The following is a 27,878-nucleotide window of genomic DNA, read 5'->3' as shown; positions in this document are numbered from 1 at the left end:
GCCCGGGAATCGGAAGGACCTGGGTTCTAATCCCCGTCCTGCCGCTTGTCTGCTGTGTGACCTTGGGCAAGTCACGTCATTTCACCGTACCTCAGTTATCTCACTGTAAAATGGGGATTAAGGCTGTGAGCTCCATGTGGGACATGGACCGGGTCTAACCCGAATACCTCGGAACACCTAGTAAGCGCTGAACAAGTACCATGGAAAAAAAGAAAAGAATCAGAAACCTTTCGTCCTAATGTCCGGTGGGGAGCCCTCTGGCATCATGCCCGCTCGACGGCCAATAAGAATATGGGCAGTGCTTGTAGACCGTATTAACCGGACTAGCTGGAGCAAAATTGGCACGCCGTAAATAGTATTAATGATGATGTCTGTGGTTTCCTCCCCTCCCTCTCCCTTTCGGCCGCCCAGGGGAGATTAGAACCGGACAAAATGGGCTTAAAGCGGGGGAGCCCGGACGATCAGAAGCAGCGTGGCTCGGCGGAAAGAGCCCGGGCTTTGGAGTCAGAAGTCATGGGTTCAAATCCCAGCTCCGCCACTTGTCAGCTGTGTGACTTTGGGCAAGCCTCTTAACTTCTCTGATCCTCAGTGACCTCATCTGTAAAATGGGGATGAAGACGGCGAGCCCCCCGGGGGACAACCTGATCACCTTGTAACCTCCCCAGCGCTTAGGGCGGTGCTTTGCACATAGGAAGCGCTTACTAAATGCCATCGTTATTATTATCAGGAACACTCCGCAAATCCAGAGCCACTCGCTTCAGCTCCGAGCACCTGAGGGTGGGTAAGACGTTTCGTATCCGATTTTTCTCAGCCCGGGAATGCTGGTTGACGGCAGTTAAATGGTTTATTCCTGTATCTCCTCCCTCGGCCAACTCGGACCGTGGCCCTCAAAGGAAAGCTCCTTTGGCATTTCACTCCTATTTAGACTACGAGTCTCACGGAGGACAGGGAATGTGTCCACCTGACTATCTTGTATCTATTCCAGAGCTTATCTCCTTCCCCTCCCCACAGCTCCTGGATATCTGTTTGTCCAGATTTATTACTCTATTTCACTTGGACATATCTACTATTCTATTTATTTTGTTAATGATGTGCATCTAGCTTTAATTCTATTTGTTCTGACGACTTGCCGCCTGTCCCCATGTTTTGTTTTGTTGTCCGTCTCCCCCTTCTAGCCTGTGAGCCCGCTGTTGGGTAGGGACCGTCTCTAGATGTTGCCAACTTGGACTTCCCAAGCGCTTAGTGCAGTGCTCTGCACACAGTGAGCGCTCAATAAATACGATTGAATGAATGAATGCTTGGCACTTAGTAAGCACTTAGCAAATACCCCAATGCCATCCTGGCGGTGTGCTTGGGGCAGCACTTAATAATAATAACGTCGGTATTTGTTAAGCGCTTACTATGTGCCAAGCACCGTTCTAAGCGCTGGGGGAGATCAGGGTAATCAGGTTGTCCCAGGTGGGGCTCACAGTCTTCACCCCCATTTTCCAGATGAGGTAACTGAGGCACAGAGAAGTTAGGTGGCTTGCCCAAGGTCACACAGCTGACAAGCGGTGGAGCCGGGATTCGAACCCTTGCCCTCTGACTCCCAAGCCCGGCCTCTTTCCACTGAGCCACGCTGCCTCACCGCTCTGTGACTTCTGAATTGTTTTTAACGATGTATAAGTGCTTAATCTGTTGCCAGGCACTGTGCTAAGCACTGGGGTAGTTACAAGATAATCAGGTGGGACAAAGGCCGTGGCCCACACGGAGCTCACCTTCTCAGCCGCTTGAGCCCGTCTTCTAGACTGTGAGCCCGTTGTTGGGTAGGGACCGTCTCTTTGTGCTTCCCAAGCGCCTAGTCCGGTGCTCTGCGCACAGTAAGCGCTCAATAAATACGACTGAATGAATGAACGACTATAGATGAGATAACTGAGGCACAGAGAAGTTAACTGACTTGCCCAGGGCCACACAGCAGACAAGCGGGGGAGCTGGGATTAGAACCCAGGTCCTCTGACTCCGAGGCCCGTACTCTATCCACTAGTCCACGCTGCTTCGCTCTATGTCAGTCATTCAGTGGCATTTATTGAGCTCCTACTGAGCGCTGAGCTAAGCGCTTCGGAGAGCACAGCCTTTGTTGCCTGCCCCCAGATGTACAATGTGTGACTTTGGGCAAATCGCTTCACTTCTCTGGGCCTCAGTTCCCTCATCTGGAAAATGGGGATTATGACTGTGAGCCCCCCGCGGGACAACCTGATCACCTTGTAACCTCCCCAGCGCTTAGAACAGTGCTTTGCACATAGTAAGCGCTTAACAAATACCAGCATTATCATTATTAATAATCTACTGGGGGAAAACAAATTTTTTTTTTTAACAGATACAGTGAAAGTTGAAAGAAGAACAAGTATAAGCAAGACACAGGACAGACACCCAAGACAGAAACAGAATTGGATGGACAGATAAATATGTAACTATTATATAAATGACTAAAACAGTGCTGTGCACGCAGCGCTCAATAAATACGATTGAATGAATGAATGAATACAAGTGATGAGGATGTGAGTACCTTTGTGTCATTTTTTTTTTGTTTATTTATTTTTTGTTTATTTGCGTAAGATTGCTGATGCACCCGGAAAAGTATTTTTTTGTTATCTCACCATAAGCATGTGGAGGAACGCTTAGAACAGTGCTAGTAGACCGTATTAACCAGACTGGTTGGAGCAAACTTGGCACGCCATAAATAGTATTAATGATGATTAATGATGATGATGATAATAATAATAATGCTGGTATTTGTTAAGCGCTTACTATGTGAGTACCTCCTCCAAGAGGCCTTCCCAGACTGAGCCCCCTTTTACATTCATTCCTGAACTTAGAACAGTGCTTTGCACATAGTAAGCGCTTAATAAATGCCATCGTTATCATTCATTCAGTCGTATTTATTGAGCGCTTACTGTGTGCAGAGCACTGGACTAAGCGCTTGGGAAGTACAAGTTGGCAACATATAGAGATGGATGGTCCCTACCCAACAGCGGGCTCACAGTCTAGAAGGGGGAGACAGACAACAAAACAAAACATATTAACAAAATAAAATAAATAGAATCTGTACAAGTGAAATAAGTAAATAGAGTAATAAATACGTGCAAACATATGTACATATATACAGGTGCTGTGGGGAAGGGAAGGAGGTAAGGCGGGGGGGATCCCTCCTTCCCCTCCCCACAGCACCTGTATATATGTTTGTGCAGATTTTTTAATCCTATCTATTTTACTTGTACATATGTACTATTCTATTTATTTTGTTAATGATGTGCATCTAGCTTTACTTCTATTTTTTCTGATGACTTGACACCTGTCCGGAGGTTTGGTTTTGTTGTCCGTCTCCCCCTTCTCGACTGGGAGCCCGTTGTTGGGTAGGGACCGTCTCAATCAATCAATCAATCAATCAATCAACCGTATTTATTGAGCGCTTCCTGTGTGCAGAGCACTGGACTAAGCGCTTGGGAAGTACAAGTTGGCAACATAGAGAGACGGTCCCTGCCCAACAGTGGGCTCACGGTCTCTGTATGTTGCTAACTTGTACTTCCCAAGCGCTTAGAGAGGCGGCGTGGCCCAGTGGAAAGAGCCCGGGCTTTGGAGTCAGAGGTCATGGGTTCAAATCCCAGCTCCGCCGCTTGTCCGCTGTGTGACTTTGGGCAGGGCACTTCACTTCTCTGTGCCTCGGTTCCCTCATCTGGAAAATGGGGATTAAGACCGTGAGCCCCCCATGGGACAACCTGATCACCTTGTAACCTCTCCAGCGCTTAGAACAGTGCTTTGCACATAGTAAGCGCTTAATAAATGCCATCGTTAGTATTATTGTTATCATCATAATCATCAGCGGTGTTTATTGAGCACTTGCTCTGTGCGGAGCGCTGTACTAAGCGCTTGGGAGAGTACAGCGGAGTCAGTGGACACGCTTCCTGCCCACCATGAGCTTCTAGTCTAGACAGACATTAATAGAAACAAATTTCTGGCAGATTTAAGACCCGTTAGCTTTTTTTGATTGCAGATGCCTTCATGCGTCTGGGTTGTTCTGTGGGAATCCTTCTCCTGCACATTCCTCAGCCAGGTTTTAAGGATTACCGTCTCATGCTCCTTAAACTTTTTGGGTGGACACTTTCGGTTTGTGTTATTGAAAAATACGGAATCGCATTCATTCGTTCAATCATATTTATTGAGCGCTTACTGCGTGCAGAGCACTGTACTAAGCGCTTGGGAAGTACAAGTCGGCAACAAATAGCGACGGTCCCTACCCAACAACGGGCTCACGGTCTAGAAGCGGGAGACAGACAACGAAACAAAATATGTGGACAGGTGTCAAGTCGTCAGAACATATAGAAATAAAGCTAGATGCACATCGCTAATAAAATAAATAGAACAGTAAATCTGTACAAGTAAAATAATTAGAGTAATAAATCTGTACAAACATGTATACAGGTGCTGTGGGGAGGGGAAGGAGGTAGGGCGGGGGGCATGGGGAGGAGGGGAGGAAAAAGGGGGCTCAGTTAATTGATTATAAGACTCAAATATCCCTATGGAGGCCCACTGGATAATTCAGGAGCCACCAAAACTGTTCTGTGCCTGACAGAGAACTGGCCATCATGCACCCCATATAAGAAACTTCCTTAAATTTCCAAAATCTGAAGTATGCTTAGAGTAGGAAAAATACGAAGAAAAGAAAAAAAAAGAACCCAGGTTTTCAGTTATGAACAGCGTATTAAAAAGTAAATGAAATGATTAAAGGGAGAAAAAAGCCACGGCATAATTTTGCCGGAATCAACACCAGTGGAATACGTCTTTTAGGTCTGGGCGGCTAAATAGCTAGTCACAGCCAGCTCCAATTTAAATGATCAGGGCTCACTAAACACGGCATTTTCCTTAGAGCGGTAGCCAGCTGCGCTCATCCCCGCAAAGATTATGTCCGTAAGGGACAGGAAATGCTATAAAGGGACAGTCAGGAGACAGGAAGAAAATGACTAAGATGGAGAAAGAGGCAGAATCAGAAAATATGGGAAGAGACAGATTAGTAAAAAATAAACCGGCTAATGTGGGACCTAGAAATAGTAATGATAATAGTATTTGTTAAGTGCTTACTATGTGCAAAACACTGTTCTAAGCGTTGGGGGGGATACAAGGGGATCAGGTTGTCCCACGGAGGGCTCACAGTCTTCATCCCCATTTTACAGATGAGGGAACTGAGGCCCAGAGAAGTGAAGTGCCTTGCCCAAAGTCAGCCAGCTGACAGTTAGCAGAGCCGGGATTTGAACCCACGACCTCTGACTCCAAAGCCCGGGCTCTTTCCACTGAGCCACGCTGCTTCCCTAGCCCAAACCCTTCACTCGTATCTCCTCGTTACAGACTCAGCTAGTCATAGGAATAATGAACAAAAACTGGCTTTATTTTATGATTGGGAAATCAGCGTGCTCTTAGTTCATGTCTTGGATTACAAGTAATAAATTATTGCATGATTCATTCATTCAGTCACATTTATTGAGTACTTAGTGTGTGCAGACACTGTACTAAGCGCTTGGGAGAGTACAATATAACAATTCCCTGTCCACAGTGAGCTTAAAGTCTCATACTCCCATCCCACCCTAAGCGACCTCTTAACAAAGGCTGTAAACTGAATAACTACCTAACCAGGTCAGACTTAAAGTGTTTTTTAATGGCATTTATTAAGCGCTTACTCTGTGCAAAGCACTGTTCTAAGCGCCGGGGAGGTTACAAGGTGATCAGCTTGTCCCACAGTGGGCTCACAGTCTTCATCCCCATTTTGCAGATGAGGTAACTGAGGCCCAGAGAAGTGAAGTGGCTTGCCCAAAGCCACACAGCTGACAACGGGCAGAGCCGGGACTGGAACCCATGACCTCGGACTCCAAAGCCCGGACTCTTTCCGCTGAGCCACGCTGCTTCTCTACATTCATTCATTCATTCCGTCATATTGACTGAGCGCTTCCTGTGCAGGGAGTGCTGTACTAAGCGCTTGGAAAGTACAATTTGGCAGCAGAGACGATCCCTACCCCACAACGGGCTCACAGTCTAGAAGCGGGAGACACAGTACAGTAGGGTAAGGGAGTTGAGTAGACAACAGTAGGGAAGCTTGCTTGCTACTTAATAATAATAATAATGTTGGTATTTGTTAAGCGCTTACTATGTGCCTAGCACTGTTCTAAGCGTTCCTGCACATGGTTATGGTGAGATAAAAAAAAAAATAGTTTTCCGGGTGTATCAGCAATCTTACACAAATATTGAAGGCAAAATTACAAAGGGATGCATGAAGATATTGTGTGTGTGTGTGTGTGTATAAAATTGTCCGTTGCATTAGAAGAAAGCTCCACTGATGGTGAAATTTGGCAAGGAACGTGTGCGAGATGGAAAATCCCAGTCGATGCGGGATCAGTAGTCCTGGCCACGTTATGGGCACAGAACAGCTGTTCCTGATTGCGTGATCATGTCTGATGTTTGCAGCATCTGGAGCTGTTTTGCTCTTTCCCTCCTCCTCTCTCGTTCCTTCCTTTTGCTCAAAAAAAGCACGGCTCCCTTCCGGAGAGCAGTGAGCCAGGCTGTTCCAGAGAAGTGGCGTGGCCCAGTGGAAAGAGCCCGGGCTTTGGGGGTCAGAGGTCAGGGGTTCAAATCCCGGCCCCGCCACTCGTCAGCTGGGTGACTTTGGGCTAGGCACCTAACTTCTCTGTGCCTCAGCGACCTCGTCTGGAAAATGGGGATGAAGACCGGGAGCCCCCCGTGGGACGACCCGATCTCCCTGTAATCTCCCCGGCGCTTAGAGCAGGGCTTTGCGCGTAGTAAGCGCTTAATAAATGCCATCATTATTAGTAGTATTATTAATAAACTAAACCGACTGCCCGGCTCCTCTCGAAGAGCGGGGGTCGGGGCCTCGCTCAGTGGCCAGACGCTCTTGGGCCAAAGGGCGGGGCGGCGTCCCCGTCGCGCCGTTGCGCGACATTGCGAGAAGCGTTGGTTCCACGCCGAAGGGGTGGAGGGACGGCCCTTCCGGCCCTAACTCACGAGTCGGCCCGGCCCGCCGCCTCCACCTCTTTCTGTCTACCGACCGTATCGTACGGTGCTCAGTACAGTGCGCTGCACACAGTAAGCGCTCAATAAGTACGAGCGATTGATTGGCTTCTATCTTTCCCCGCTCTGGTACCGTCCTGCTGGGGCCATCCTCTCCCTGACTTTTTTCTTCTTCCCCAGATTCTCACCTAACTCTGCTCCGACTCTCTGCTTCTCTACTCTCTTGCTCTCTATTCCATAACAATAATAATAATAATAATGGCATTTATTAAGCGCTTACTATGTGCAAAGCACCGTTCTGAGCACTGGGGAGGTAACAAGGTGATCAGGTTGTCCCGCTCACAGTCTTAATCACTATTTTACAGATGAGGCAACTGAGGCCCGGAGAAATCAAGTGAGTTGCCCAAAGTCACACAGCTGACAGTTGGCAGAGCCGGAATTTGAACCCATGACCTCTGTCTCCAAAACCCGCGCTCTTTCCACTGAGCCACGCTGCTTCTGGTCTTGAGCTTCTAGACTGTGAGCCCACTGTTGGGTAGGGACCGTCTCTATATGTTGTCAACTTGTACTTCCCGAGCGCTTAGTCCAGTGCTCTGCTCACAATAGGCGCTCAATAAATACGATTGATCGATTGATTGAGCTAGATACAAGGAAAGCGGATAGGCACGGGCCTGGAAGACGGAAGGCCGCGGGTTCTCATCCCGGCTCCGCCACTTGCCTGCCGTGTGGCCTTGGGCAAGCCATTTCACTTCTCTGTGCCTCAGTTAACTCGTCTGTAAAATGGGGATGAAGACCGTGAGCCCCATGGGGGACGGGGACCGCGACCAACCCGATTTGCTCGCATCTACCCCAGCGCTTGGTACGGCGCCCGACACAAAGTAAGCACTTGACAGATATCATTATTTTATTCGGTTTTTTTCTCGTGAACTGTGTCGTCCCAGCCCTGCCAAAAATTGGCCGCTCAGCTGGATGCTCGGAAGCTCTGCGGCTCCTCGCGGGACGGCGGGCCCGTCGGGATGCCCGAGAACCCGTGCCGAGGAATCGTTCCGAGCCAGGGCAGTTCGGACGGCATCGGCCGCCCTCTCTCCTCCCCGCCGACTTGGAGCGCGGCACACTGTGCGATACGTGGAGGGGCTCAGCGGAACAAGCCGTTCACGGCGACAGAGACCGCAGGGCGGGGCGGCGGTATTTTGGTAGCCGCCGCGGCCCACGCCGGTCAGCTGTTTCTCAGCATTCAATCAATCAGTCAGCGGTACTTGCTGAGCGCTTACTATGTGCGGGACCCTACTAAGCGCCCAGGAGAGTACAACCCAACAGGATCAGCGGCAACAGCATGGCTTAGTGGAAAGAGCCCGGGCTTGGGAGCCAGAGGTCGTGGGTTCAAATCCCGGCCTCGCCACTCGTCGGCTGTGTGACTATGGGCCGGTCATTTCGCTTCTCTGGGCCTCAGTGACCTCATCTGGAAAATGGGGATTAAGACCGTGAGCCCCACGTGGGACAACCTGATAACTCTGCATCTACCCCAGCGCTTAGAACAGTGCTTGGCACATAGTAAGCGCTTAACGAATGTCCATATTTACTATTCTAATTTGTCCATATTTACTATTCTATTTATTTTGTTAATGATGTGCATCTAGCTTTACTTCTATTTATTCTGATGACTTGACACCTGTCCACAGGTTTTGTTTCGTTGTCCGTCTCCCCCTTCTAGACTGTGAGCCCGTTGTTGGGCAGGGACCGTCTCTATATGTTGCCGACTTGGACGTCCCAAGCGCTTAGTACAGTGCTCTGCACCCAGTGAGCGTTCAATAAATACGATTGAATGAATGAATGAATGAACAAATACCAACATTATTATTATTATTATCATTAATAATAATGTATTATTTAAAATATTATTATTATTAAGCATTCCCCGCCCGTAACGAGCTCGTACTTCCCAAGCGCTTAGTACAGTGCTCTGCACACAGTGAGCGCTCAATAAACGCGATCGATCGATTGACTGATAGAAGGAGAGACGGACATTAATATAAATACGTAATTTATAAGATATAATCTAAAGATATGTTCCTGCGTGCCGCGGGGTTGAAGTTGAGGCGACTATCAGATGCCCAGAGGTCACGGATCCGGGCGCGAAGATGACGCGGCAGGGAGAGAGAACAGGGGCAAGGAGGGTTTATCCGGGGAAGGCTCTTGGAAGAGACGTGACCGGAGGGCTTATTTGGGAAGAGATGTGACCGGAAGAGCGGTTCGAAGGTGGGGAGAGTGGTGGTCTGGCGTATACGGTGGAGGAGGAGGACGAGGGAGGTCACGGAGGGGATGCGGGAGAGGGTTCGGAGGAGAAACAGATGAGACCGGGGCCCGGCGAGTAAACTGGCACTAGAAGCGGAGCGTGCGAGCGTGTGAGCGTGTGAGGGGGAGATCAGTGGGCTTGAAAGCCGACGGCAAGGAGTTTCCGTTTGATGGGGAGATGGACGGGCAGCCGTTGGATGGAGCCGACGATGGTGGGTTTCTGAAACAGGTAGATCGTGGATCGGATTTCGTCCTGCAGGCGGAATTCAATCAGCGGTATCTATCGAATGCTTCCCCGTGTGCAGAGCCCTGTAGTAAGCACTTGAGAGACTACGGTACAACAGAGCTGGCAAACACGGTCCCTGCTCGCAAGGAGTTGGCAGGCTGGAGTGTTTTCAACAGTGATAACGTGAAATACTTGTACGTATTTACTATTCTATTGATTTTGTTAATGATACTACTAATGATGACGATGATGGCATTTATTAAGCACTATGTGCAAAGCACTGTTCTAAGCGCTGGGGAGGTTACAAGGCGATCAGGTTGTCCCCCGGGGGGCTCGCGGTTTTGAATCCCCATTTTACAGATGAGGTAACTGAGGCCCAGAGAAGTGAAGTGACTTGCCCAGAGTCACACAGCTGACAATTGGTGGAGCGGGGATTTGAACCCATGACCTCTGACTCCAGAGCCCGGGCTCTTTCCACTGAGCCACGCTGCTTCCCCATGATGCGCATCTAACTTTATTTCTATTTATTCTGATGACTCGACACCGGTCCCCATGTTTTGCTTTGTTGTCCGTCTCCCCCTTCTAGACCGTGAGCCCGTTGTTGGGTAGGGACCGTCTCTATTTCCCAAGCGCTTAGTACACAGTAAGCGCTATGCGCCAGGCGCTGTTCTAAGCGCTGGGGTAGATACAAGGTCATCAGGTTGTCCCGCTTGGGGCTCACCGTCTTAATCTCCATTTTAAAGATGAGGTAACTGAGGCCCAGAAGAGTGAAGTGACTTGCCCAAGGTCTCACGGCAGACAATCTTGTAAATCTGCACAAACATATATAGAGGTGCTCACAGCCTAGGGAGACGGCCCCTACCCGACAACGGGCTCACGGTCTAGAAGGGGGAGCCGGACGCCAAAACAGAACATGTGGACAGGCGTCAAGTCGTCAGAACAGATCGAATTAAAGCTAAATGCACATATGCTAAATCCACATACATAGAGGTGTCGTGGGGTGGGGAAGGAGGTAGGACGGGGAGGGGTGGGGAGGACTAGAGGGAGGAGGGGGCTCAGTCTGGGAAGGCCCCCTGGAGGAGGTGAGCTCCCGGTAGGGCTTTGAAGGGAGGAAGGGAGCCAGCTCGGCGGATGCGCGGAGGGAGGGCGTTCCGGGCCGGGGGTCGGACGTGGGCCGGGGGTCGACGGCGGGACGGGCGAGAACGAGGCCCGGTGAGCAGGTGAGCGGAGGCAGAGGAGCGGAGGGTGCGGGCTGGGCTGGAGAAGGACAGAAGGGAGGTGAGGTAGGAGGGGGCCAGGGGATGGACAGCCTCGAAGCCCAGGGTGAGGAGTTTTTGCTTGATGCCGAGGTCGACAGGCAGCGCCCAAAATAAGGGACTGACATAAGCGTCCGGTCAGGGGACCGGCCGGCTGTTGGAAAACCGGACGAACGGCTAGTCCGCCGCCCCTTTCTCCTCCCCCCGTCAGCCCAGTGCCCTGCCATTCTACAGGGTGGACACGATTCCCCGTTTACAGAGGCTCCTCTTCGCCACGGTACCGAGGAGGCGGAGTCTCCCGCTCGCGATCGCACCCGGCTTCCTTTTTGGAGGTTCCGGGCAAATCGACGCCGGGCCTCGTTACAGCATCCCCCCGCTCCTCAGGAAGCTTCCGTGAAATAGCACCGGGTCCGTCGGCTTTAGGGATGTTCTCCACCGCGCCAGCGCAGCTTCACCCCGAAAATCAGCAGCGGTTTCCCCGTTGGAGGAGCTGAAGCGTCTCGGGCGGGTCCTGCTGCCCGATAGAAGAGAGACGCCGACCAGACCACGGCGCCGCCAGAACGTCTCTTTAGACCGTCTGTGCTCGTTCGCACCATCTTGGGTCGGGCCTAGCGCTCGCGTAGGTGCTGTTTTGACGGTGATCCCATAGGACGTCTCTATGACCCACTTAAATATTTAAAATGTTTACAGCCCCAAACGTTTGAAGGAGTACGGACTCATCCGCTTACTCACCTCCGGGATCCCGCCTGACGGGTCGGACTTTATGCGGGCCTGGTTAGTTTGCTCACCTGGGTGACCCCAGACGGGCCATCCGACCCCTCTAATCCTTGTTTGGGCACCCCTAAATTGGAGATCGTCATACTCGCTCACCCCGAGGGCACGTTGTGAGAATTAGTCAGTGCTCGTAAGACTCTCGGAAGAGGAAAACAACCCTGCCATTTAGGTACCACGCCAAAGAGCTGTGCGCCACCTGATTTTAGCAGCGGCCTCACAGTCGAAATACGGGGTGGTCCATTTGGAAAGGGTCTCATTTGAAAGTCAATTTAAAGGAGAGGGGACGCGGGCGAAGCCACGGGTACGCGCGTATCGGTCTTCCTTACGCGTCTGCAGGTTGTTTGGGTCAGGATAATAATAATAATAATAATGACGATGGCGTTTGTTAAGCGCTTACCATGTGCGAAGCACTGTTCTAAGCGCTGGGGGGGGGATACAGGGTGATCGGTTTGCCCCCCGGGGGGCTCAGTCTTCATCCCCGTTCGACAGATGAGGTAACCTAGGCCCAGAGGAGTCAAGTGACCCGCCCCGAGTCACACGGCCGACAAGCGGCGGAGCCGGGATTAGAACCCAAGACCCCTGACCCCCAAGCCCGGGCTCTTTCCACTGAGTCACGCTGCTGCTCTGTCGGAGGTATGCGCTTGGGCAACAAAAGCACAGGGGATTATTTGAGCTTTGCGTAGACACGCGTCCGAAGGCTTCTCCGATTCCCCAGCGAACCCTAGGCCGCTTCATCTCGGCCGGCCCCCGCCTTCGAGGCCGTGGGATTTGGAGTCGCTGTCCCGCATCCGCTGCCGAAGCCGGTGGGCCGGGGTAATAATAATGATAATAATAATGATAATGATGATAATAATAATAATAATAATTTTGGTATTTGTTAAGCGCTGACTATGTGCCACGCACTGTTCTAAACGCTGGGGGAGACACAGGGTAATCAGGTTGTCCCACTCGGGACACTCCCACTCCCACTCCCACTCCCCGTCTTAAACCCCATTTTCCAGATCAGGTAACCGAGGCCCAGAGAAGTGAAGTGACTTGCCCAAAGTCACACAGCTGACACTTGGCGGAGCTGGGATTCGAACCCTTGACCTCTGACTCCAAAGCCCGGGCTCTTTCCACTGAGCCACGATGGGGCTTCGGGCGGGAGCCCAGCCGGGCCTCCGGCCTTCCCCGGATCCCGTGGCTCGGGGGTGACCAGAGGCCAGGCTGGAGCCGTTTGGGCAGGCCCGGGGCACCGTGCTCTTCATAATAATAATAATAATAATAATAATGATAATAATAATAATAATGATGGTATTGGTTAAGCGCTTACTATGTGCCAAGCACTGTTCTAAGCATTGGGGAGGATACAAGGTGATCAGGTTGTCCCACGTGGGGCTCACGGTCTTAGAGAAGCAGCGTGGCTCATTCATTCATTCAATCATATTTATTATTATTAATAATAATAATAATAATGGCACTTGTTATTGACCGCTTACTGTGTGCAGAGCACTATACTAAGCACTTGGGAAGTACAAGTTGGCAACATATAGAGACGGTCCCTACCCAACAATGGGCTCACAGTCTAGAAGTTGGAAAGAGCCCGGGCTTGGGAGTCAGGGGTCGTGGGTTCAAATCCCGGCTCCGCCAATCATCAGCTGTGTGACTCTGGGAAAGTCACTTCACTTCTCTGGGCCTCAGTCACCTCACCTGTAAAACGGGAATGAAGTCTGTGAGCCCCCCGTGGGACGATCGGAGCACCCTGTGTCCTCCCCAGCACTTAGAACAGCGCTATGCCCGTAGTAAGTGCTTAACAAATGCCATTATTAGCAGCGTGCCTCAGTGGAAAGAGCCCGGGCTTTGGAGTCAGAGGTCGTGGGTTCGAATTCCAGCTCTGCCACTTGTCGGCTGGATGACTTTGGGCGAGTCACTTCGCTTCTCTGGGCCTCAGTGACCTCATCTGTAAAATGGGGACTAAGAATGTGAGCCCCCCGTGGGACAACCTGATCACCTTGTATCTACCCCAGCGCTTAGAACGGTGCTTTGCACATAGTTAAGTGCTTAATACCATATTATTATGAATTTATTATTAATCCCCGTTTTCCAGATGAAGCCCAGAGAAGTGAAGTGGCTTGTCCCAAGTCACCCAGCTGACAAGAGGCGGAGCCGGAATTATTTATTATTATCATTAGTAATAATAATAATGGCATTTATTAAGCGCTTACTCTGTGCAAAGCACTGTCCTAAGCTCTGGGGAGGTTACAAGGTGATCAGGTGGTCCCACGGGGGGCTCACGGTCTTCATCCCCATTTTCCAGATGAGGTCACTGAGGCCCCGAGAAGTGAGGTGACTTGCCCCAAGCCACCCAGCTGACAAGTGGCGGAGCCGGGATTCGAACCCACGACCTCTGACTCCCAAGCCCGGGCTCTTCCCACGGGGCCACGCCGCTTCTCTTCGTGCCTGCCCTCCGATCCTTCTAGACCTTGAGCCGGCGGTTCATTCATTCAGTCAGCCGTATTTATTGAGCACTTACTGTGTGCGGAGCGCTGTACTGAGCGCTTGGATAGCGTGGCTCAGTGGAAAGAGCCCGGGCTTGGGAGTCAGAGGTCACGGGTTCAAATCCCAGCTCCGCCAACTGTCAGCTGTGTGACTTTGGGCGAGTCAGCTTCACTTCTCCTGGCCTCAGTTCCCTCATCTGTAAAATGGGGATTATTAAGACTGTGAGCCCCCCGTGGGACGGCGCTCCCGGGCGCTTGGAACAGGGCCTTGCATTCATTCACTCGATCGTATTTATTGAACGCTTACTGTGTGCAGAGCACTGTACTAAGCGCTTGGGAAGTCCATGTTGGCAACATAGAGAGACGGTCCCTACCCAACGGCGGGCTCACAGTCTGGAAGGGGGAGACCGACACCAAAACAAAGCGTATTAACAAAATAAAATAAATAGAATATGTCAGGAGGGAGGCCATTCCAGGCCAGAGGTAGGGTGCGTACACGCACATAGGTATATTATTATTTATGCATTTTATGTACATGTATATTAACATACGTAATATGTTAATTGATATGTAATATGTTAATATGTCCTCAAAAATCTCCAGTGGCTACCAATCAACCTGCGCATCAGGCAGAAACTCCTCACCCTGGGCTTCAAGGCTGTCCATCCATCCCCTCGCCCCCTCCTACCTCACCTTCCTTCTCTCCTTCTCCAGCCCAGCCCGCGTCCTCCGCTCCTCCGCCGCTGATCTCCTCACCGTACCTCGTTCTCGCCTGTCCCGCCATCGACCCCCGGCCCACCGTACCTCACTCTCGCCCGTCCCGCCATCGACCCCCGGCCCACGTCCTCCCCCGGGCCTGGAATGCCCCCAATCCCTCTGCCCCTCCGCCAAGCTCGCTCTCTTCCTCCCTTCAAGGCCAGGCTGAGAGCTCACCTCCTCCAGGAGGCCTTCCCAGACTGAGCCCCTTCCTTCCTCTCCCCCTCGTCCCGCTCTCCATCCCCCCATCTTACCTCCTTCCCTTCCCCACAGCACCTGTATAGATGTATATATGTTTGTACAGATTTATTACTCTATTTATTTGTGTATTTTATTTGTACATATCTATTCTATTTATTCGATTTTGTTAGTATGTTTGGTTTTGTTCTCCGTCTCCCCCTTCTAGACTGTGAGCCCACTGTTGGGTGGGGACTGTCTCTAGATGTTGCCAATTTGTACTTCCCAAGCGCTTAGTACGGTGCTCTGCACATAGTAAGCGCTCAACAAATACGATTGATGACGATATGTAGTTTTTGTTGCTATAACTGTGGCAGAGGGTGGCTTGGGCGCCCGCTGAATCTATCAGGTCCCGGGATTTTGAATGGCCGAATAATCCAGCGCTTAGAACAGAGCTTTGCACATAGTAAGCGCTTAATAAATGCCATCATCATCATCATCGTCATTATTACACGTTGGACGGGTGGGGGATCGTCTCTTCTCCGCCGCCGAGTCGGAGGGCCCAAGCGCCGAGGAGGCCGTAAGCGCTCAATGGCGACGGACGGGGCTGAGGGAGGGTGGGAGGGGCCGACTTCCGGCCCGGCGGAGCGCACGTGCCCCGGCCGCCCAAGTCTCGCGAGAAGCGGGGGAGGCCGCTGCCCTAAAGGCGCGCCGTCGGCCGCCCGCCCAGTTCTCGCGAGAGCCCGCCGCCAAGTGAGCAGGAGGGAGGCGCCGGGGTGGGCCTCCTGTTTTCCTCTCTTCTCCTCTCCTCTCCCTCGTGTCCGATCCCTCCGCCGCCCCCCGTCCGTCCCGTCCGTCCGTCGGCGGGTGGCGGCTCCCTGGGGTTCTCGCGGCCCCGCTGGCGTTGGCGGAGGGATCCGTGGGCGGGGCGGGGGAGGGGGCGGAGCGTAACGTGGAGGCTGGCAGGAGTCGGGGCCGGGCGGCCATCTTGTGCCTGAGCGGTGCTGAGCCCCGTGGGGCCGGGGAGCGGGGCCCGGACCCGAGCAGTAGGTCGGCGGGGGGGGGGGGGGGGCGCGCGCGCGCGGTTGGGCGGGGCGGCGGCGGCCCCCTCCTCCTCCTCCTCCTCCTCCTCCTCCTCCTCCTCCATCTCCATCCTCTTTCCGCCCGGTTGGGGCCCCCGTCCCATCGCGGGTGTCAGTCCGGAGCGGGCCGGGTGTGGGGGCCCTCGGGGCGGCCGCTGACCGGCTCCGTTTTTTGCGAAAGGCGCCTGCGTGGGGCGGAGCCGGTGTGCGCGGCTCGGACACACGCACGCGCGCGCGCGCACACACACAGCCCCAGACGGACGAACGGCCGGACCGCCCGCCCGAGGACCGCCCGCCCGCCGGGGAGGAAGCCGCCCCGGACCGTATCCCGCAGCGGGCCGGACCCTCGGCCCACCGCGGCCCACCGGACAGCCCCAACCATGGCGCTCAAACGGATCAACAAGGTAACCGAACCGGGCCGGAGACACAGACCCGGGGCTCGAGGCCTTGGGGCCCTTGGGCTCCCAGCGGAGGGCCGGCCTGGGCGGTTCGGCGGGGTGGGGGGGGGACGACGGCCGAGGCGGGGGGGTCTTTCCCGTTCCCGTCGTTCCCATCGTTCCCATCGTTTCCATCATGATTTCCCGGCCTGGACCTGGTCTCCCGCATTGTAAGATGGCGGCGGCTCGGACAGGCCCGGCCCGGCCTCTTTCCGGGAATCCCTTTGGGCTGCTCACAGGCCGGGGATGGACGTGTGTGTGTGTGTGTGTGTGTACACACATATATGTATATGTATGTATGGTGTGTGTGTGTGTGTGTGTATATATGTATGTGTGTGTGTGTATATATATATGTATGTATATATGTGTGTGTATATATGTGTATATGTGTGTACATACGTATATATGTGTGTGTGTATATCAATCAATCAATCAATCGTATTTATTGAGCGCTTACTATGTGCAGAGCACTGTACTAAGCGCTTGGGAAGTACAAATTGGCATCACATAGAGACAGTCCCTACCCAACAGTGGGCTCACAGTCTATATATATATGCGTGTATATGCGTGTATATATGTGTGTGTGTGTGTGTGTGTGTGTATATAGTGTGTGCATGTGAGGAGCCCGGGCCTTCCCAAGCCCAGGAAAATCGCCATGGCCCCCCCCCCCATTTTTTTTTTTTTTTTAGCTTGTCCGTGCGTGTGCGCCCCGCTCACTATTTGGGTCTTGCACAATGGAGCCGGGTGGGGTGTTTACAGCTAACGTGCGGAAAATGTCGGAGGGGTGAACTTACCCCGCCTAGAACCGGGGGGACCCGGGGAGGGGGGCGATTGAGCCCGATTGGGTTTTCCCTTGGCGTTGGTGCCTGAAAGAAGGCATTGGAAAACTAGAGTCCGCCGCAATCCCACGTCCCCAGCGGGGATGTGGGAAGGAGGATCGTCCTACCGTAGGCCGGGTGGGAGGTCCACGGTCAGGCTTTTGGGTCCCGAGGGCCGTGAGGGGGTCTCTTAGGCGGTCACCGGGCTCTCGGTACGAAATCAATCAATCAATCAATCGTATTTATTGAGCGCTTACTATGTGCAGAGCACTGTACTAAGCGCTTGGTAATCTTTCAAGGGGCCTGTTGGGTTAGGGGACCCCTCTTGCCTGCCATCGCGGCCCGATCCCATCCTGGACAAAGAACGGGCCTCACTCGAAGGCGGTGTGACTTGGGCTTTTTCTTTTCTTCCAAAGGTGCCATTTTTCTTCGTAACGTTAAAAAAAAAAACAACCCTCCGTAATTTCCGCTCGGGTGCCGGCGACCCTGCGGGAAGAAAAGTTCCGAGCCCCGAACAAAGGGAGGCCTCAACTGAAATGTAACTTTTGCGCCTTCCATCCCCCCAGTACGACGCGGTGGGAGCGGGCCTCTGGACCGTCAGCTCGTTGGAAACGGGGGACGGGTGGCTGCCGATGCCGTTGGACGTTCCCCGGCGCTTAAAACGGTGCCCCGCGCATAGTGAGCGCCCAATAAATACCGCCGATCGATTGGGTTTTCCAGCTTGGTGTCTTGGAAAGAGAGAAAGATAGGCCACGGCGGATAGCTGCTTGCGTGAACGAGGGAACCGTGGCAATCCGTGGCTCCCTTCGTTAAATATTATCTGTAATGCGTTTTTTTTTAATGGCATTGAACTGATAATCATCACTCGTATTTATTGAGCGCTTACTGTGTGCAGAGCACTGTACCAAGCGCTTGGGAAGTACAAATTGGCAACGTATAGAGGCAGTCCCTGCCCACAGTCTAAAAATGGAAGAGGCCCCACTTTTCCTAGCAACTCACACGCTTATTCCCGGTTAGCAGTTCGGTGCTGGAAAGTACGCCGAGAGTTACAGATCGTACCGTGGAGTCAGCTCTTGAAATGTGAAGCTAGATTTTAAAAAAAGAAAATCACTTTAAAAGGAGTCTAAAGTGTGGAATGGGTGAGGGCAATGAATGGCTCGCCTTTTTTTATGGGACTAAAGTGCTTCCTCCGTACCAGGCGCTGTATTAATCACCGGGGTGGGTATGAGATGATAGGTGGAACCCACTCCGTGTGTCATGCGGGGCTCTGTCTCACTGTCCACACAGCAGATAAGTGGCAGAATCCAGATCAGAACCCGGACCTGTGGTCTATCCAGTAGGCTAGGCTGTGTTTTGTACTATATTACAAAGGTGTGGTTCACACAAATATGTTTTCAAACTTAGCACTTGATGCCTTAAATCCTTACCTTGTGTAACTTTGAGAGACCTATTAAATTCTTCTCGCTACCATTTCATCGGGTAACTTTTGTGCCTTTGGTGTTCCGTAAAACTATTCCCGTTCATCTTTTTTTTTTTTCCCCTTAGACCTCCCTTTGTATTTTATTTTTCCTCTGGTGAACGTCCGCCTTTAATTTGCCTCCTTTACAATCTCGTCACCGTGACTTGGAAACTTCTGCCCCAAATTTACCCATTCTTACCCCTACGGCCTGTCTCCCCACCTTTTTGATTCAGCAGGAAGTAAGTACTCATCCCTCTTAGTTTTGATTGAGAGAGTCTTTGAGGAAAATCTTTGGGCTGAAATCAGAAGCTCCCGAATATGCCTTTAGCCCCATTAACTTGAATTTATGCCGTGTTTTGCCTATTTCCCTGCTTCAGGTTTTTTCATAAGTGAAATTGGGATGTGCTTGAAAAAAAATCAAAAACAAAGTAGCAAGGGGAATGTAATAGGCGACCTTTACACGTTGGGCTTTTGTTAGGTGCCGCAACAAGTTATCTTGGGTGTAGCTTTAAAACCTATGTGGGTCCTCCGCCTTACCTGGTAGGAGGCTGCCCTATTGTGAAAGTTGATGTCAGGGGTGAGCATTATCTGTAATTCGTGCCACTTCCCCCCCCCCCCCTAAAAAAACGATCTGCTCACTCTTCTGTGCTTGTACAGCTTTACGGTATGCAACTTAGTGTCTCGGTGGAAAGAGCCCGGGCTTTGGAGTTGGAGGTCATGGGTTCAAATCCCGGCCCCGCCAATTGTCAGTGACTCTGGGCAAGTCACTTCACTTCTCTGGGCCTCAGTTCCCTCATCTGTAAAATGGGGATGAAGACTGTGAGTGCCCCCCCCCCCCCCCCACTCCGGGGGACAATCTGATCACCTTATAACCTCCCCAGCGCTTAGAACGGTGCTTTGCACATAGTAAGCACTTAAATGCCATTATTATTATTATTATTATTATCATCGTTTGAGACTGTGTTTAATGAAGGTTTAAACACAGATTTTCCTTATTATAGGATTGAAGGGGGCTTATGGAATTTTTGGCATCTTCACCGTGGAGGGGACCTTGTACTACCACCTTTTTAGGTATAAAAATGAGAAAATGGTTTCATCGACAGCTTTTCCTCTCACCGTTGTTAAGGATTTGTGACGTGAGCAGACGACAGGATCTTAGATTTACACACTTGCAGACCTAGAGCTTGAAGGTTACCGATATAACAGTGCCGTGTTTGAACCAGAAAGAGTGTTTCTAACGTTTATCGGTTTTTAATCAGACATCCAAGAAGCGGGAACTATAGAAAGCAAAGTTTTCTTTCATTGCTTAAATTAGGAAGAAACCCCATCAACAGGAACAATCATTTTAGTAGGGTGGTTGATTTAAATGTTCCAACTAGAAACCCATTGAAATATTAACTATCTGCGATCCTTTGGAAGCTAAATGGAAAAATTTCCTGCCACACAAAAATGCCGCCCAGCTGTTTTGTGGCCGTCACGTTCTTGCAAAACCCGAGTCGGGGGCCGGCCACGTTGTAGGACTCGTCTTTTCCGCGTGCGTTCTCCCAAACCGGATCTTCCGACACGGCCGGCGCACGGCGGAATCCAGACGCGCAGACTGCCTGAATTCCCTGGCAACACTAGCAAAAATGGGGAGTTAAAACACGTGTTAAGGGGAATTGAGTGTAGAAGGTGGTGCTTTTTAAGGGGTAAGTTTGGTGTTCATTTTAAAACATTCTATCATTGGTGTGTTTTTTCAAAGACCTGTTCATAAAAGCACTTAGGTGAAAATGGCTGCCTCCGGGGGCTGTTCTCTAAAACCCACTCGACGTTACATGTGCTAATTCTGTTAAGAAAAAAGAATTTGACAAAATTCATGAAAGCTTTTTTCTCTTTTTAAATCATTTGTTTTCTGTACCTATCGGGTGCCATGAACTGTACTAAGAAGTTTGGCAGTTACAGCAGAAGTGAGGCAGTCCCTGCTCTCCAGGAGTTTCCACTCCAATGGCGGGTAGACCTGCAGGCAGGCCCACATTTTGTCTGAGAGCAGGTAGGAAACCGAGGGGATAACCGTCGGTTTTATTTAAATTGATGCAGTCTACTGGGAATTTGCTCTCCACGTCCAACTGCACGGCCCAATTTTAATAGAGGATTGATTTGCCCAGATAAAAAGTTGATGCGAAAAAGTTAAAAAAAATGTTTAAATCACGATCATTAATGGAATTTGAGGACTCGCTTTTATGCTGAGCGTTGTCGTTAAAGTTGCTTCTGGACTACCCTCCAAAGACACAGTCCCTGTCCCCTTTTCGCAATCTTAATCTTATAATTACCCCCTTTCTCTTCTCTCTGGTAACCTTTCAAGGCTTTCCTCTCGTCTGCCTTTTTTCTACTCGATCTATCGTTCCAGCTCTCTTCCTTATTTCCTAAGTAAACGCCTCCAGCCTGAACTCTGTTTTTTGGCCCTTCAGAATCCAGTTTTTGATCTCTTCACTTGAGACTGCGCACACCCAGATCCTCAGAAGCCTCCGAGACCTCTTCTCCACATAATCCTTCTTGACCTCCAAGGCCTTTGCCATTGTTGGACCATTTCGGCTGTTTGGGCCTTGGTTTCAAGGACGGTTCCATCCTGCACCTTCTACGTATTCCGACTGCCCCTTTGCCAGCTTGTCGTCTCGGCCTTGGAAACTGAATTCGGGGTCTCTTGGTTTTGCGTGACCCTCTTTGGGAAACTCATCTCCCCGCGCGGTCTTAACTCCCACCACTGTGGAAGACCCCTAAATCTACACCTTTACTCCTGATCCCTGCTTCCCAGGCTTCAATTTCCCCTGCCTCTGGCAGCCCAAGCTGAAGTCCTTCTCCCTTCTAAATTCTCCTCTCACTCTCATCTTACCACGTTAACAGCATCACCGTGTTTCCCAGCTCCACTTGGGTGATTTTTTTTTTTTCCCCCCCCTCCTCTCTCGAGCTCCTCCCATCCAACCTCTTACTAAATCTTGACGAGTTTTGCCTCTAAGACTGTACCGGTCTGTCTGTTTCTTTCCTATCAAGGTTCTACGCTCCGTCCTATCTTCCCTGCGGGATTCCTTCAACAGCTTCCCTGCGCTTTCAGGAGCTCTGTCGTCTTTGGTCTGGGGAAAGAGCACCGCTCAGGAAACCTAGGTCCTAGTCCCAGTTTTACACGTGGCTGGCAGATGTGGACAAAGATGACAGATGTACTTCACGATGTGCTGCGCCCCTGCCCGCCTTAGAACAGTGCTTTGCACATAGTAAGCGCTTAATAAATGCCATTAAAATAAATAAATAAATACTCACTCTGGGCCCCAGCGGGAATACGGCCAGGAGAGGGGCGATAGTGTAGTAGTACCCCTGCTTGGCACTAGGATCGGTTTCCTCTGCACGGTCCTGCAGGAGACCTCAGGACGCGGGAGTCCCGGGAGACTCCCACCATCCGTCATCCGGGGAGAATCACCCTTATGAAATACTGATCATATCACACCACTCCCCTGGTTCCATAGTTGTGACGGACCTAGAAGGGATCTCCGGATTCATTGTCGTATTTATTGAGCGCTTATTGTGTGCAGAGCGCTGTACTAAGCGCTTGAAGTACAAGTTTGCAACATATAGAGACGGTCCCTACCCAACAGCGGGCTCAGTCTAGATCCAACGCTGGGTCTCTGGGCAGGCTAATAACTAGATCTTACAAAGGTCAGGGGACCGTCTAGTCTTAAAGAATCTCAGGAACAGAAAACCCATCGACATCTTGGTAGCCTGTTTCAGGATTTAATCACCTTTGATCACCCTCTCCAACAAAGACTCTCCTGATTTCCTCTCTGTGTAATGAAGGGAGAATTGGTCAGTGCTTTCCTTATAAAGAAAACCCCAGCTGTCTTCTCAACGTGGATCTCTCCAAAGTGCAGTGACTGATGCTGGACAAACTATCCAGAGGTTTGAGAGTGAACTCTTGTGTCTTTATTGAAGACATTCCTTAGCTGATGCGTGTTCGGAATTTTATCCGTACGACTTCCGGCTTCCCCCCACCCCGTAACTTAAATTCTCGACCATTGACTTTAAGCCTCTCCAGCTGGCCTCTGCTGCTCCATTCTTTTTCAGCTACCCTTCTGGCTGTCTCAGCCAACTCGTCCTTTGAAGCCATTGCCTACCTCATTTTTCTCCCCCATCTACCTCACTCTGCCTGCCAAGTTTTTCTCCTTTAAAACTGCCCTCTAACGTGAAGCGTTTCCCTGTTTCACCTCTTGATTCCATAAACTCTCTCCAGTGGGTATAGGTTTTGTCCATCTGTGGCCCGCCCTGCTTCGCACTGGCTTAGTTCTTTGTGGGAAGTTGGGGCTCCCCTGGCCCTCACCTCCTGGCTAGCAGGGAGCAGCGCCCTGTTTCCGCTCCAGACTTTTCTAGAGCGGCGTGAAGGACAGTGGCCCCGTTTCGTTCATCTGACGCATTTTTGTTGGAAGTTTTTTCATTATTGTTATGAACTGCTACTGTCCTGCTTTCGCAACCAAGTAGAAAAGACTTTCCTTGGCTCCAGCCCGCGAAGGCAGTAGCTTACCAAATGGATGAGGATAGAGCGGTTCGTGCCACTACCGTAGACTGCACCCATTCTCTCTGCCGGGTGTCTGGCAAAGTGTGCCGTTGGGCATGGGGAGACGGCGCTGAGGGTGGAGTGTGGCTCAGGGCAAGCCATCGCCTCGCCTGCCAAAGCGGGACCCAAGCGCACGGCCCGCTGACGGGAGGCCATACTTCTCCCGTTAACCGTTGAGCGGAGCTCGCCGGGATGGCGAGGGGCCAGAGAAGGTTTGCTGCGTTGGGTCTTGGACGCTGCGTGCAAGAGTCGCAAAGAGACTCTTGGGCGTGGCGAGGTGCGTACACTCAATTTTTGTTGCCATAGCACGGTTTTTCTCCCTTTATACTCTGGCGAAACGCGATCAAGAAATCGGGAACTGTTCCTCTGATAAGACGAGCCTGTTTGGGCCTGACTGCTGTGGTAGCAGAAGAAACTATATCTGCGCACCGGCGTGCTGTCCGAACGGGCGAGCGCTCCAGTGTGTGGCTTTTCAAGAATGCAACTCGTGTGTTGTAGCCGAACGGGGTGGATTTATCACTCCCCTCGGCGCACAGAGGAGGCACGAAGTTAATACGGTTCCTTTGTTTCTAATTCTCTGAGCGTTTCTCTAACTAAAATGGAGCATTTTCCACTCCAGGGCCTTGATAGAAATTTTTTTTTTGAGCCTTTTACTCTGGCGATAACTAGGGAGAAGACAAATTAATACTGTCTTGGAGTAGAGCACCGTGTCTTGTAGGAGAGGTAGAGAGAGACTTGAAGGTGCAGACGCAGTAGTAGGTAGACAGAGTGTAAGCTTGGCATTGGCAAGGTTTGATGGTCGTATTTTTAAGGAAGGACCTCAAAAAAAAAAGCTTATATAAATAAGAGTGAATGACTCAAACACTCCAAAGTGCAGTGAGCTTCAGATTTTGAACAGAAACTGAATAATGCCGCTGCCCTCATACTCTCCTGCTTGTCAGGCGTGCCGCCTCCTGATCCCTGCTGTGGCAAGTGTCATTCAGAGCCATCCTAGCAACAACTGGAGCTGTGATTTAGCAAAATGGCACTTGAGCCAACTCAGGTTTTCCAAGGCCCGGTTGGGGAGTCGGGTGATCCTAACGCCTTGTTTCTCGCAGCAGCCTGCTTTTTAAAGGGCTCGTGTAGGCTAGAAATTGAGCAGAGACTAACTCCAAATCAATCAGCTCTTGGGAGCGCTGGCCAAAAGTTGGGAGGGGTAAGGCCGTTAGCAGTTTTGTTCTATTGCTATCCCCGGTATCTGGGAACTTGTTGGCCTTCCTATTTTGTACCCTTTGTAATATGTGTGTGTGTGTATATATATAAATACATATATGCATGTGTATATATATACATACATATATTACAAAGGGTACAAAATAGGAATATGTGTGTGTGTGTATATGTATTCATATTAAACATAAACATACTGTATATGTATATATTATAAATATATACGTGTATTTTTTTTTTCATTTCTAAGTCCTCCCTCCCCCTATTCAGGAGGTGTTTTTGTTCTGGTGGTGCTTGACTAGATGAGTTAATTCTGCAGCGATGCTCTGGCGACTCTGTTAGGGCGTAGTTATAATGGCCTTTCTGAATAGTAATAATAGTAATGGCATTTATTAAGTGCTTACTACGTGCAAAGCACTGTTCTAAGCACGGGGGGAAATACAGGTGATCAGGTTGTCTCACGTGGGGCTCACAGTCTTCATCCCCATTTTCCAGATGAGGGAACTGAGGCCCAGAGAAGTGAAGTGACTTGGCCAAAGTCACACAGCTGACAAGTGGCGGAGCGGGGATTTGAACTCACGACTTCTGACTCCAAAGCCCGGGCTCTTTCCACTGAGCCACGCTGCTCAGTGAGTAGAGCTGGGGGGAGGGGAAAGGGCTCAGTTGGAGCATCACCGTGATCTCTCTCTCCTCTTTTCCCGGCAGAAACTCAGGAGATCTGCTTCTTCTCAAAATTCACCCCCTCCACCTGTACTGCCCCACCCTACTGCACCTTAACAAACACTTGCCCCTTCAGTTCTTCCCTCCCTGAAGGCCATTTTCAGCTGTTCATGGCTTTTACCGCCCCCACTGCTACCAAGCATGCTCATGTCTCCGGTATCCTTAAAAAAAACCAACAAAACAAAAAAAAAACACCCTCCCTTGACCCCACGGCTCCCTCCGGTTATCTCCCCATGCCTCTCCAAGCTCCTTGAGTGAGTTGTCTACCCCCGCTGTTTCCTCTTTCCCTCCAGTCTGGCTTCCACCTCCTTTACTCCGCAGAAACTGCCTTCTCCGAGGTCACCTGTGATTTGCCAACTCCAGCAGCTTCTACTCCATCCTAATCCTCCTCGACCCTTCAACGCCACAACGCTTCCTCCTTCCTCCTGGACACGTTGTCCGACCTTGGCTTCATTGACGCTGGTCCTCCTCCCTCTCTGGCCACTCTGTCTCCTTCACGGGCTCATCCTCTGCCTCCCGTCCCCAAACTGGAAGGCCCTCCAGGGTCGGTTTCTGCATCCCCTTCTATTTTCCATCTGCCTTCACTTCCACACTACCACCTCTGCGCAGATGATTCCCAACTCTACAGATTCAGCCCCGACCTGTCTTCTGCAGCCTCACATTTCCTCCTGCCTTGGGGACGTATCTCTACTTGGATGTCCCGCCAACCCCTCAAACTTAACTCCTCATCTTCCTATCCAAGCAATATCCTCCCCCTGACTTTCCCATCGCAGTAGACAACACTACCGTCCCTTTTGTCTCAAGCCCATAACCTTGGCGTCATCCTTGACTCACCTCTCTCATTTAACCCGCATATTCGATCCGTCAACCCCTCAGCTGCGTTTGAATGCTTACTCTGTGCAGAACACTGTTCCAAGTACTCGGGAGACTACAGTACAACAGAGTTGGTAGACAGGTTCCCTCCCCACAATGAATTCCCATCCGTTCAGCCTTCCAGTATCACTAAAGTCTTCTCTTTCCTCACCATTCAAGCTGCCACCAGATTAATCCAAGCACTTACATCCTGTCCCTCCTTGATTACTGCATTAGCCTTCCCCATTGACTTCCGTCCCTCCTGTCTTTCCCCATTCCAGTCCCATACTTAACTCTGCTGCCCGGATCGTTTTTTCACAAACCGTTCCGTCCGTGATTCCCCAGTCGGTGACCTCCGGCGATTGCCCGTCCACGTCAAACAGAAACTTCTTAGCATTGGTTTTAAAGCACGGGTTTTAAGCACCTTCGCTCCTCCGACCTTACCTCCCTGATTTTCTTCCACGACCCAGCCCGTGCACTTGGCTCCTTCTCCCAATACCTTGAGCTTGCCTACCTCGCTGTCAGCTCCTTGCCCACGTCCTGCCTCTGGCATGGAATGTCCTCCCTCTTCGTATCTGACACTAACTCTGCCCCCCTTCAAAGCCTTACTGAAAGCCCAACTCAGCCCAGAGGCCTTCTATTTAATATGTCTCCCCTCCTAGACTGTAACCTCTTTGAGCGGGGAGCCTTGTGAGCGCTTAGTTCAGTGAGCACCCAATAAGGCCTCAATTAATACGATTGATCTATTCCAGTCTCTGGATTGAGAATCACCGATAAGAGCTTTACACCTCAGGTGAGGTGGTTTCTCTCTCCGGGGTCAGAAATGGGATCGAGGTATTGCTTCCGCGCTGTAGAGGTTTTCGGATTTGTCTAATGCTCACTTCTTACTCGGAGTGAGACGGCTGACAGAAGAGGAGGAATTCCTGGGCCCTGTTTTTAGATCCCTGAGTGACCTACCTCAACGTTGGGAATGGGACCGAGGTCATCTCTTCTAGACTCTGAGCCCGTTGGTGGGTAGGGACCGTCTCTATATGTTGCCAACTTGTATTTCCCAAGCGCTTCGTAGAGTGCGCTGCACACAGGAAGCGCTCAATAAATACGATTGAATGAATGAATGAATGAATCTCTTGAGTTTGGGCGACCACGCCCCGGGAATCCCTGTGAATACCGTGAGTGTGCTTGAGGTACAAGATCCCAAACTTTCACGTGTCTCCTTCCGTTTCAGGGTTGATTTCCCCAGAAGAGCCTGGAAGTATCAGAGTAGTAGGGCCATGGAGTGGCCTGCCAAATTTAGCTTGCAAAACTATTCTCCGCTAACCTTGGCTGAGAGTCTCTTGGTAATTGAAAGGCTCTGAGTTCCCGGGAAGGTAGGGAAGGGAAGCGACATTCCTCTTCCTTAGGATTCCTGGGCTCTGTCTTCCTCGAGCCTTGCCCCATGAAGTGTGCAGGGAATTAGGAAGATGATGACCCTGGAGACACATTCTTGCTACAGCGCCTGCAGGTTTCTCTATTGTTTGTTCTCACGGCCTTGCTTCAGTCCTTCTCAAAACCCAACTGTTGCAGTGAGTTGACCTGACTGTCATAGCAGTGTTGATTCTGGACGTGCTTTGCGCAATTCGACAGAAATCTTAACACCTCCCCTTCTTGTTGCTTAGAAATTGGTATCGTGTTTCGGAGCACCTCCAGCTGGAAAACTTTGAGAGTCCAGTTAGGAGTG

At 51.0% G+C, this 27,878-nt stretch overlaps 1 protein-coding gene and 1 long non-coding RNA gene across 5 annotated transcripts in view; both read left to right on the top strand.

The window, feature by feature from the left end:
- The first annotated feature begins 698 nt into the window (after window positions 1–698).
- Window positions 699–2,526, top strand: LOC119947578. The gene is made up of 2 exons (XR_005456507.1): window positions 699–777; window positions 2,357–2,526. It is a non-coding gene; the product is annotated as an uncharacterized LOC119947578 (long non-coding RNA).
- A 13,240-nt stretch (window positions 2,527–15,766) lies between these two features.
- Window positions 15,767–27,878, top strand: part of UBE2D3 (ubiquitin conjugating enzyme E2 D3) — a 40,111-nt gene continuing 27,999 nt past the window's right edge. For 2 of the 4 annotated variants that reach the window (XM_038769165.1, XM_038769162.1), the window contains exons 1-2: window positions 15,837–16,058; window positions 16,272–16,494. In XM_038769165.1, the coding sequence (XP_038625093.1) occupies window positions 16,471–16,494 (24 nt within the window). In that variant the 5' untranslated portion in view covers window positions 15,837–16,058; window positions 16,272–16,470. Of the gene's footprint in view, window positions 15,785–15,836; window positions 16,059–16,271; window positions 16,495–27,878 lie in introns of those variants that run through there. The other 2 variants (XM_038769164.1, XM_038769163.1) reach the window with 2 other exon arrangements.

The sequence above is a fragment of the Tachyglossus aculeatus genome, chromosome X5 (genome assembly GCF_015852505.1).
Source record: "Tachyglossus aculeatus isolate mTacAcu1 chromosome X5, mTacAcu1.pri, whole genome shotgun sequence".
In the NCBI taxonomy this organism is placed as follows: Eukaryota; Metazoa; Chordata; class Mammalia; order Monotremata; family Tachyglossidae; genus Tachyglossus; species Tachyglossus aculeatus.
This window is presented reverse-complemented; position numbering and strand designations above follow the sequence as displayed.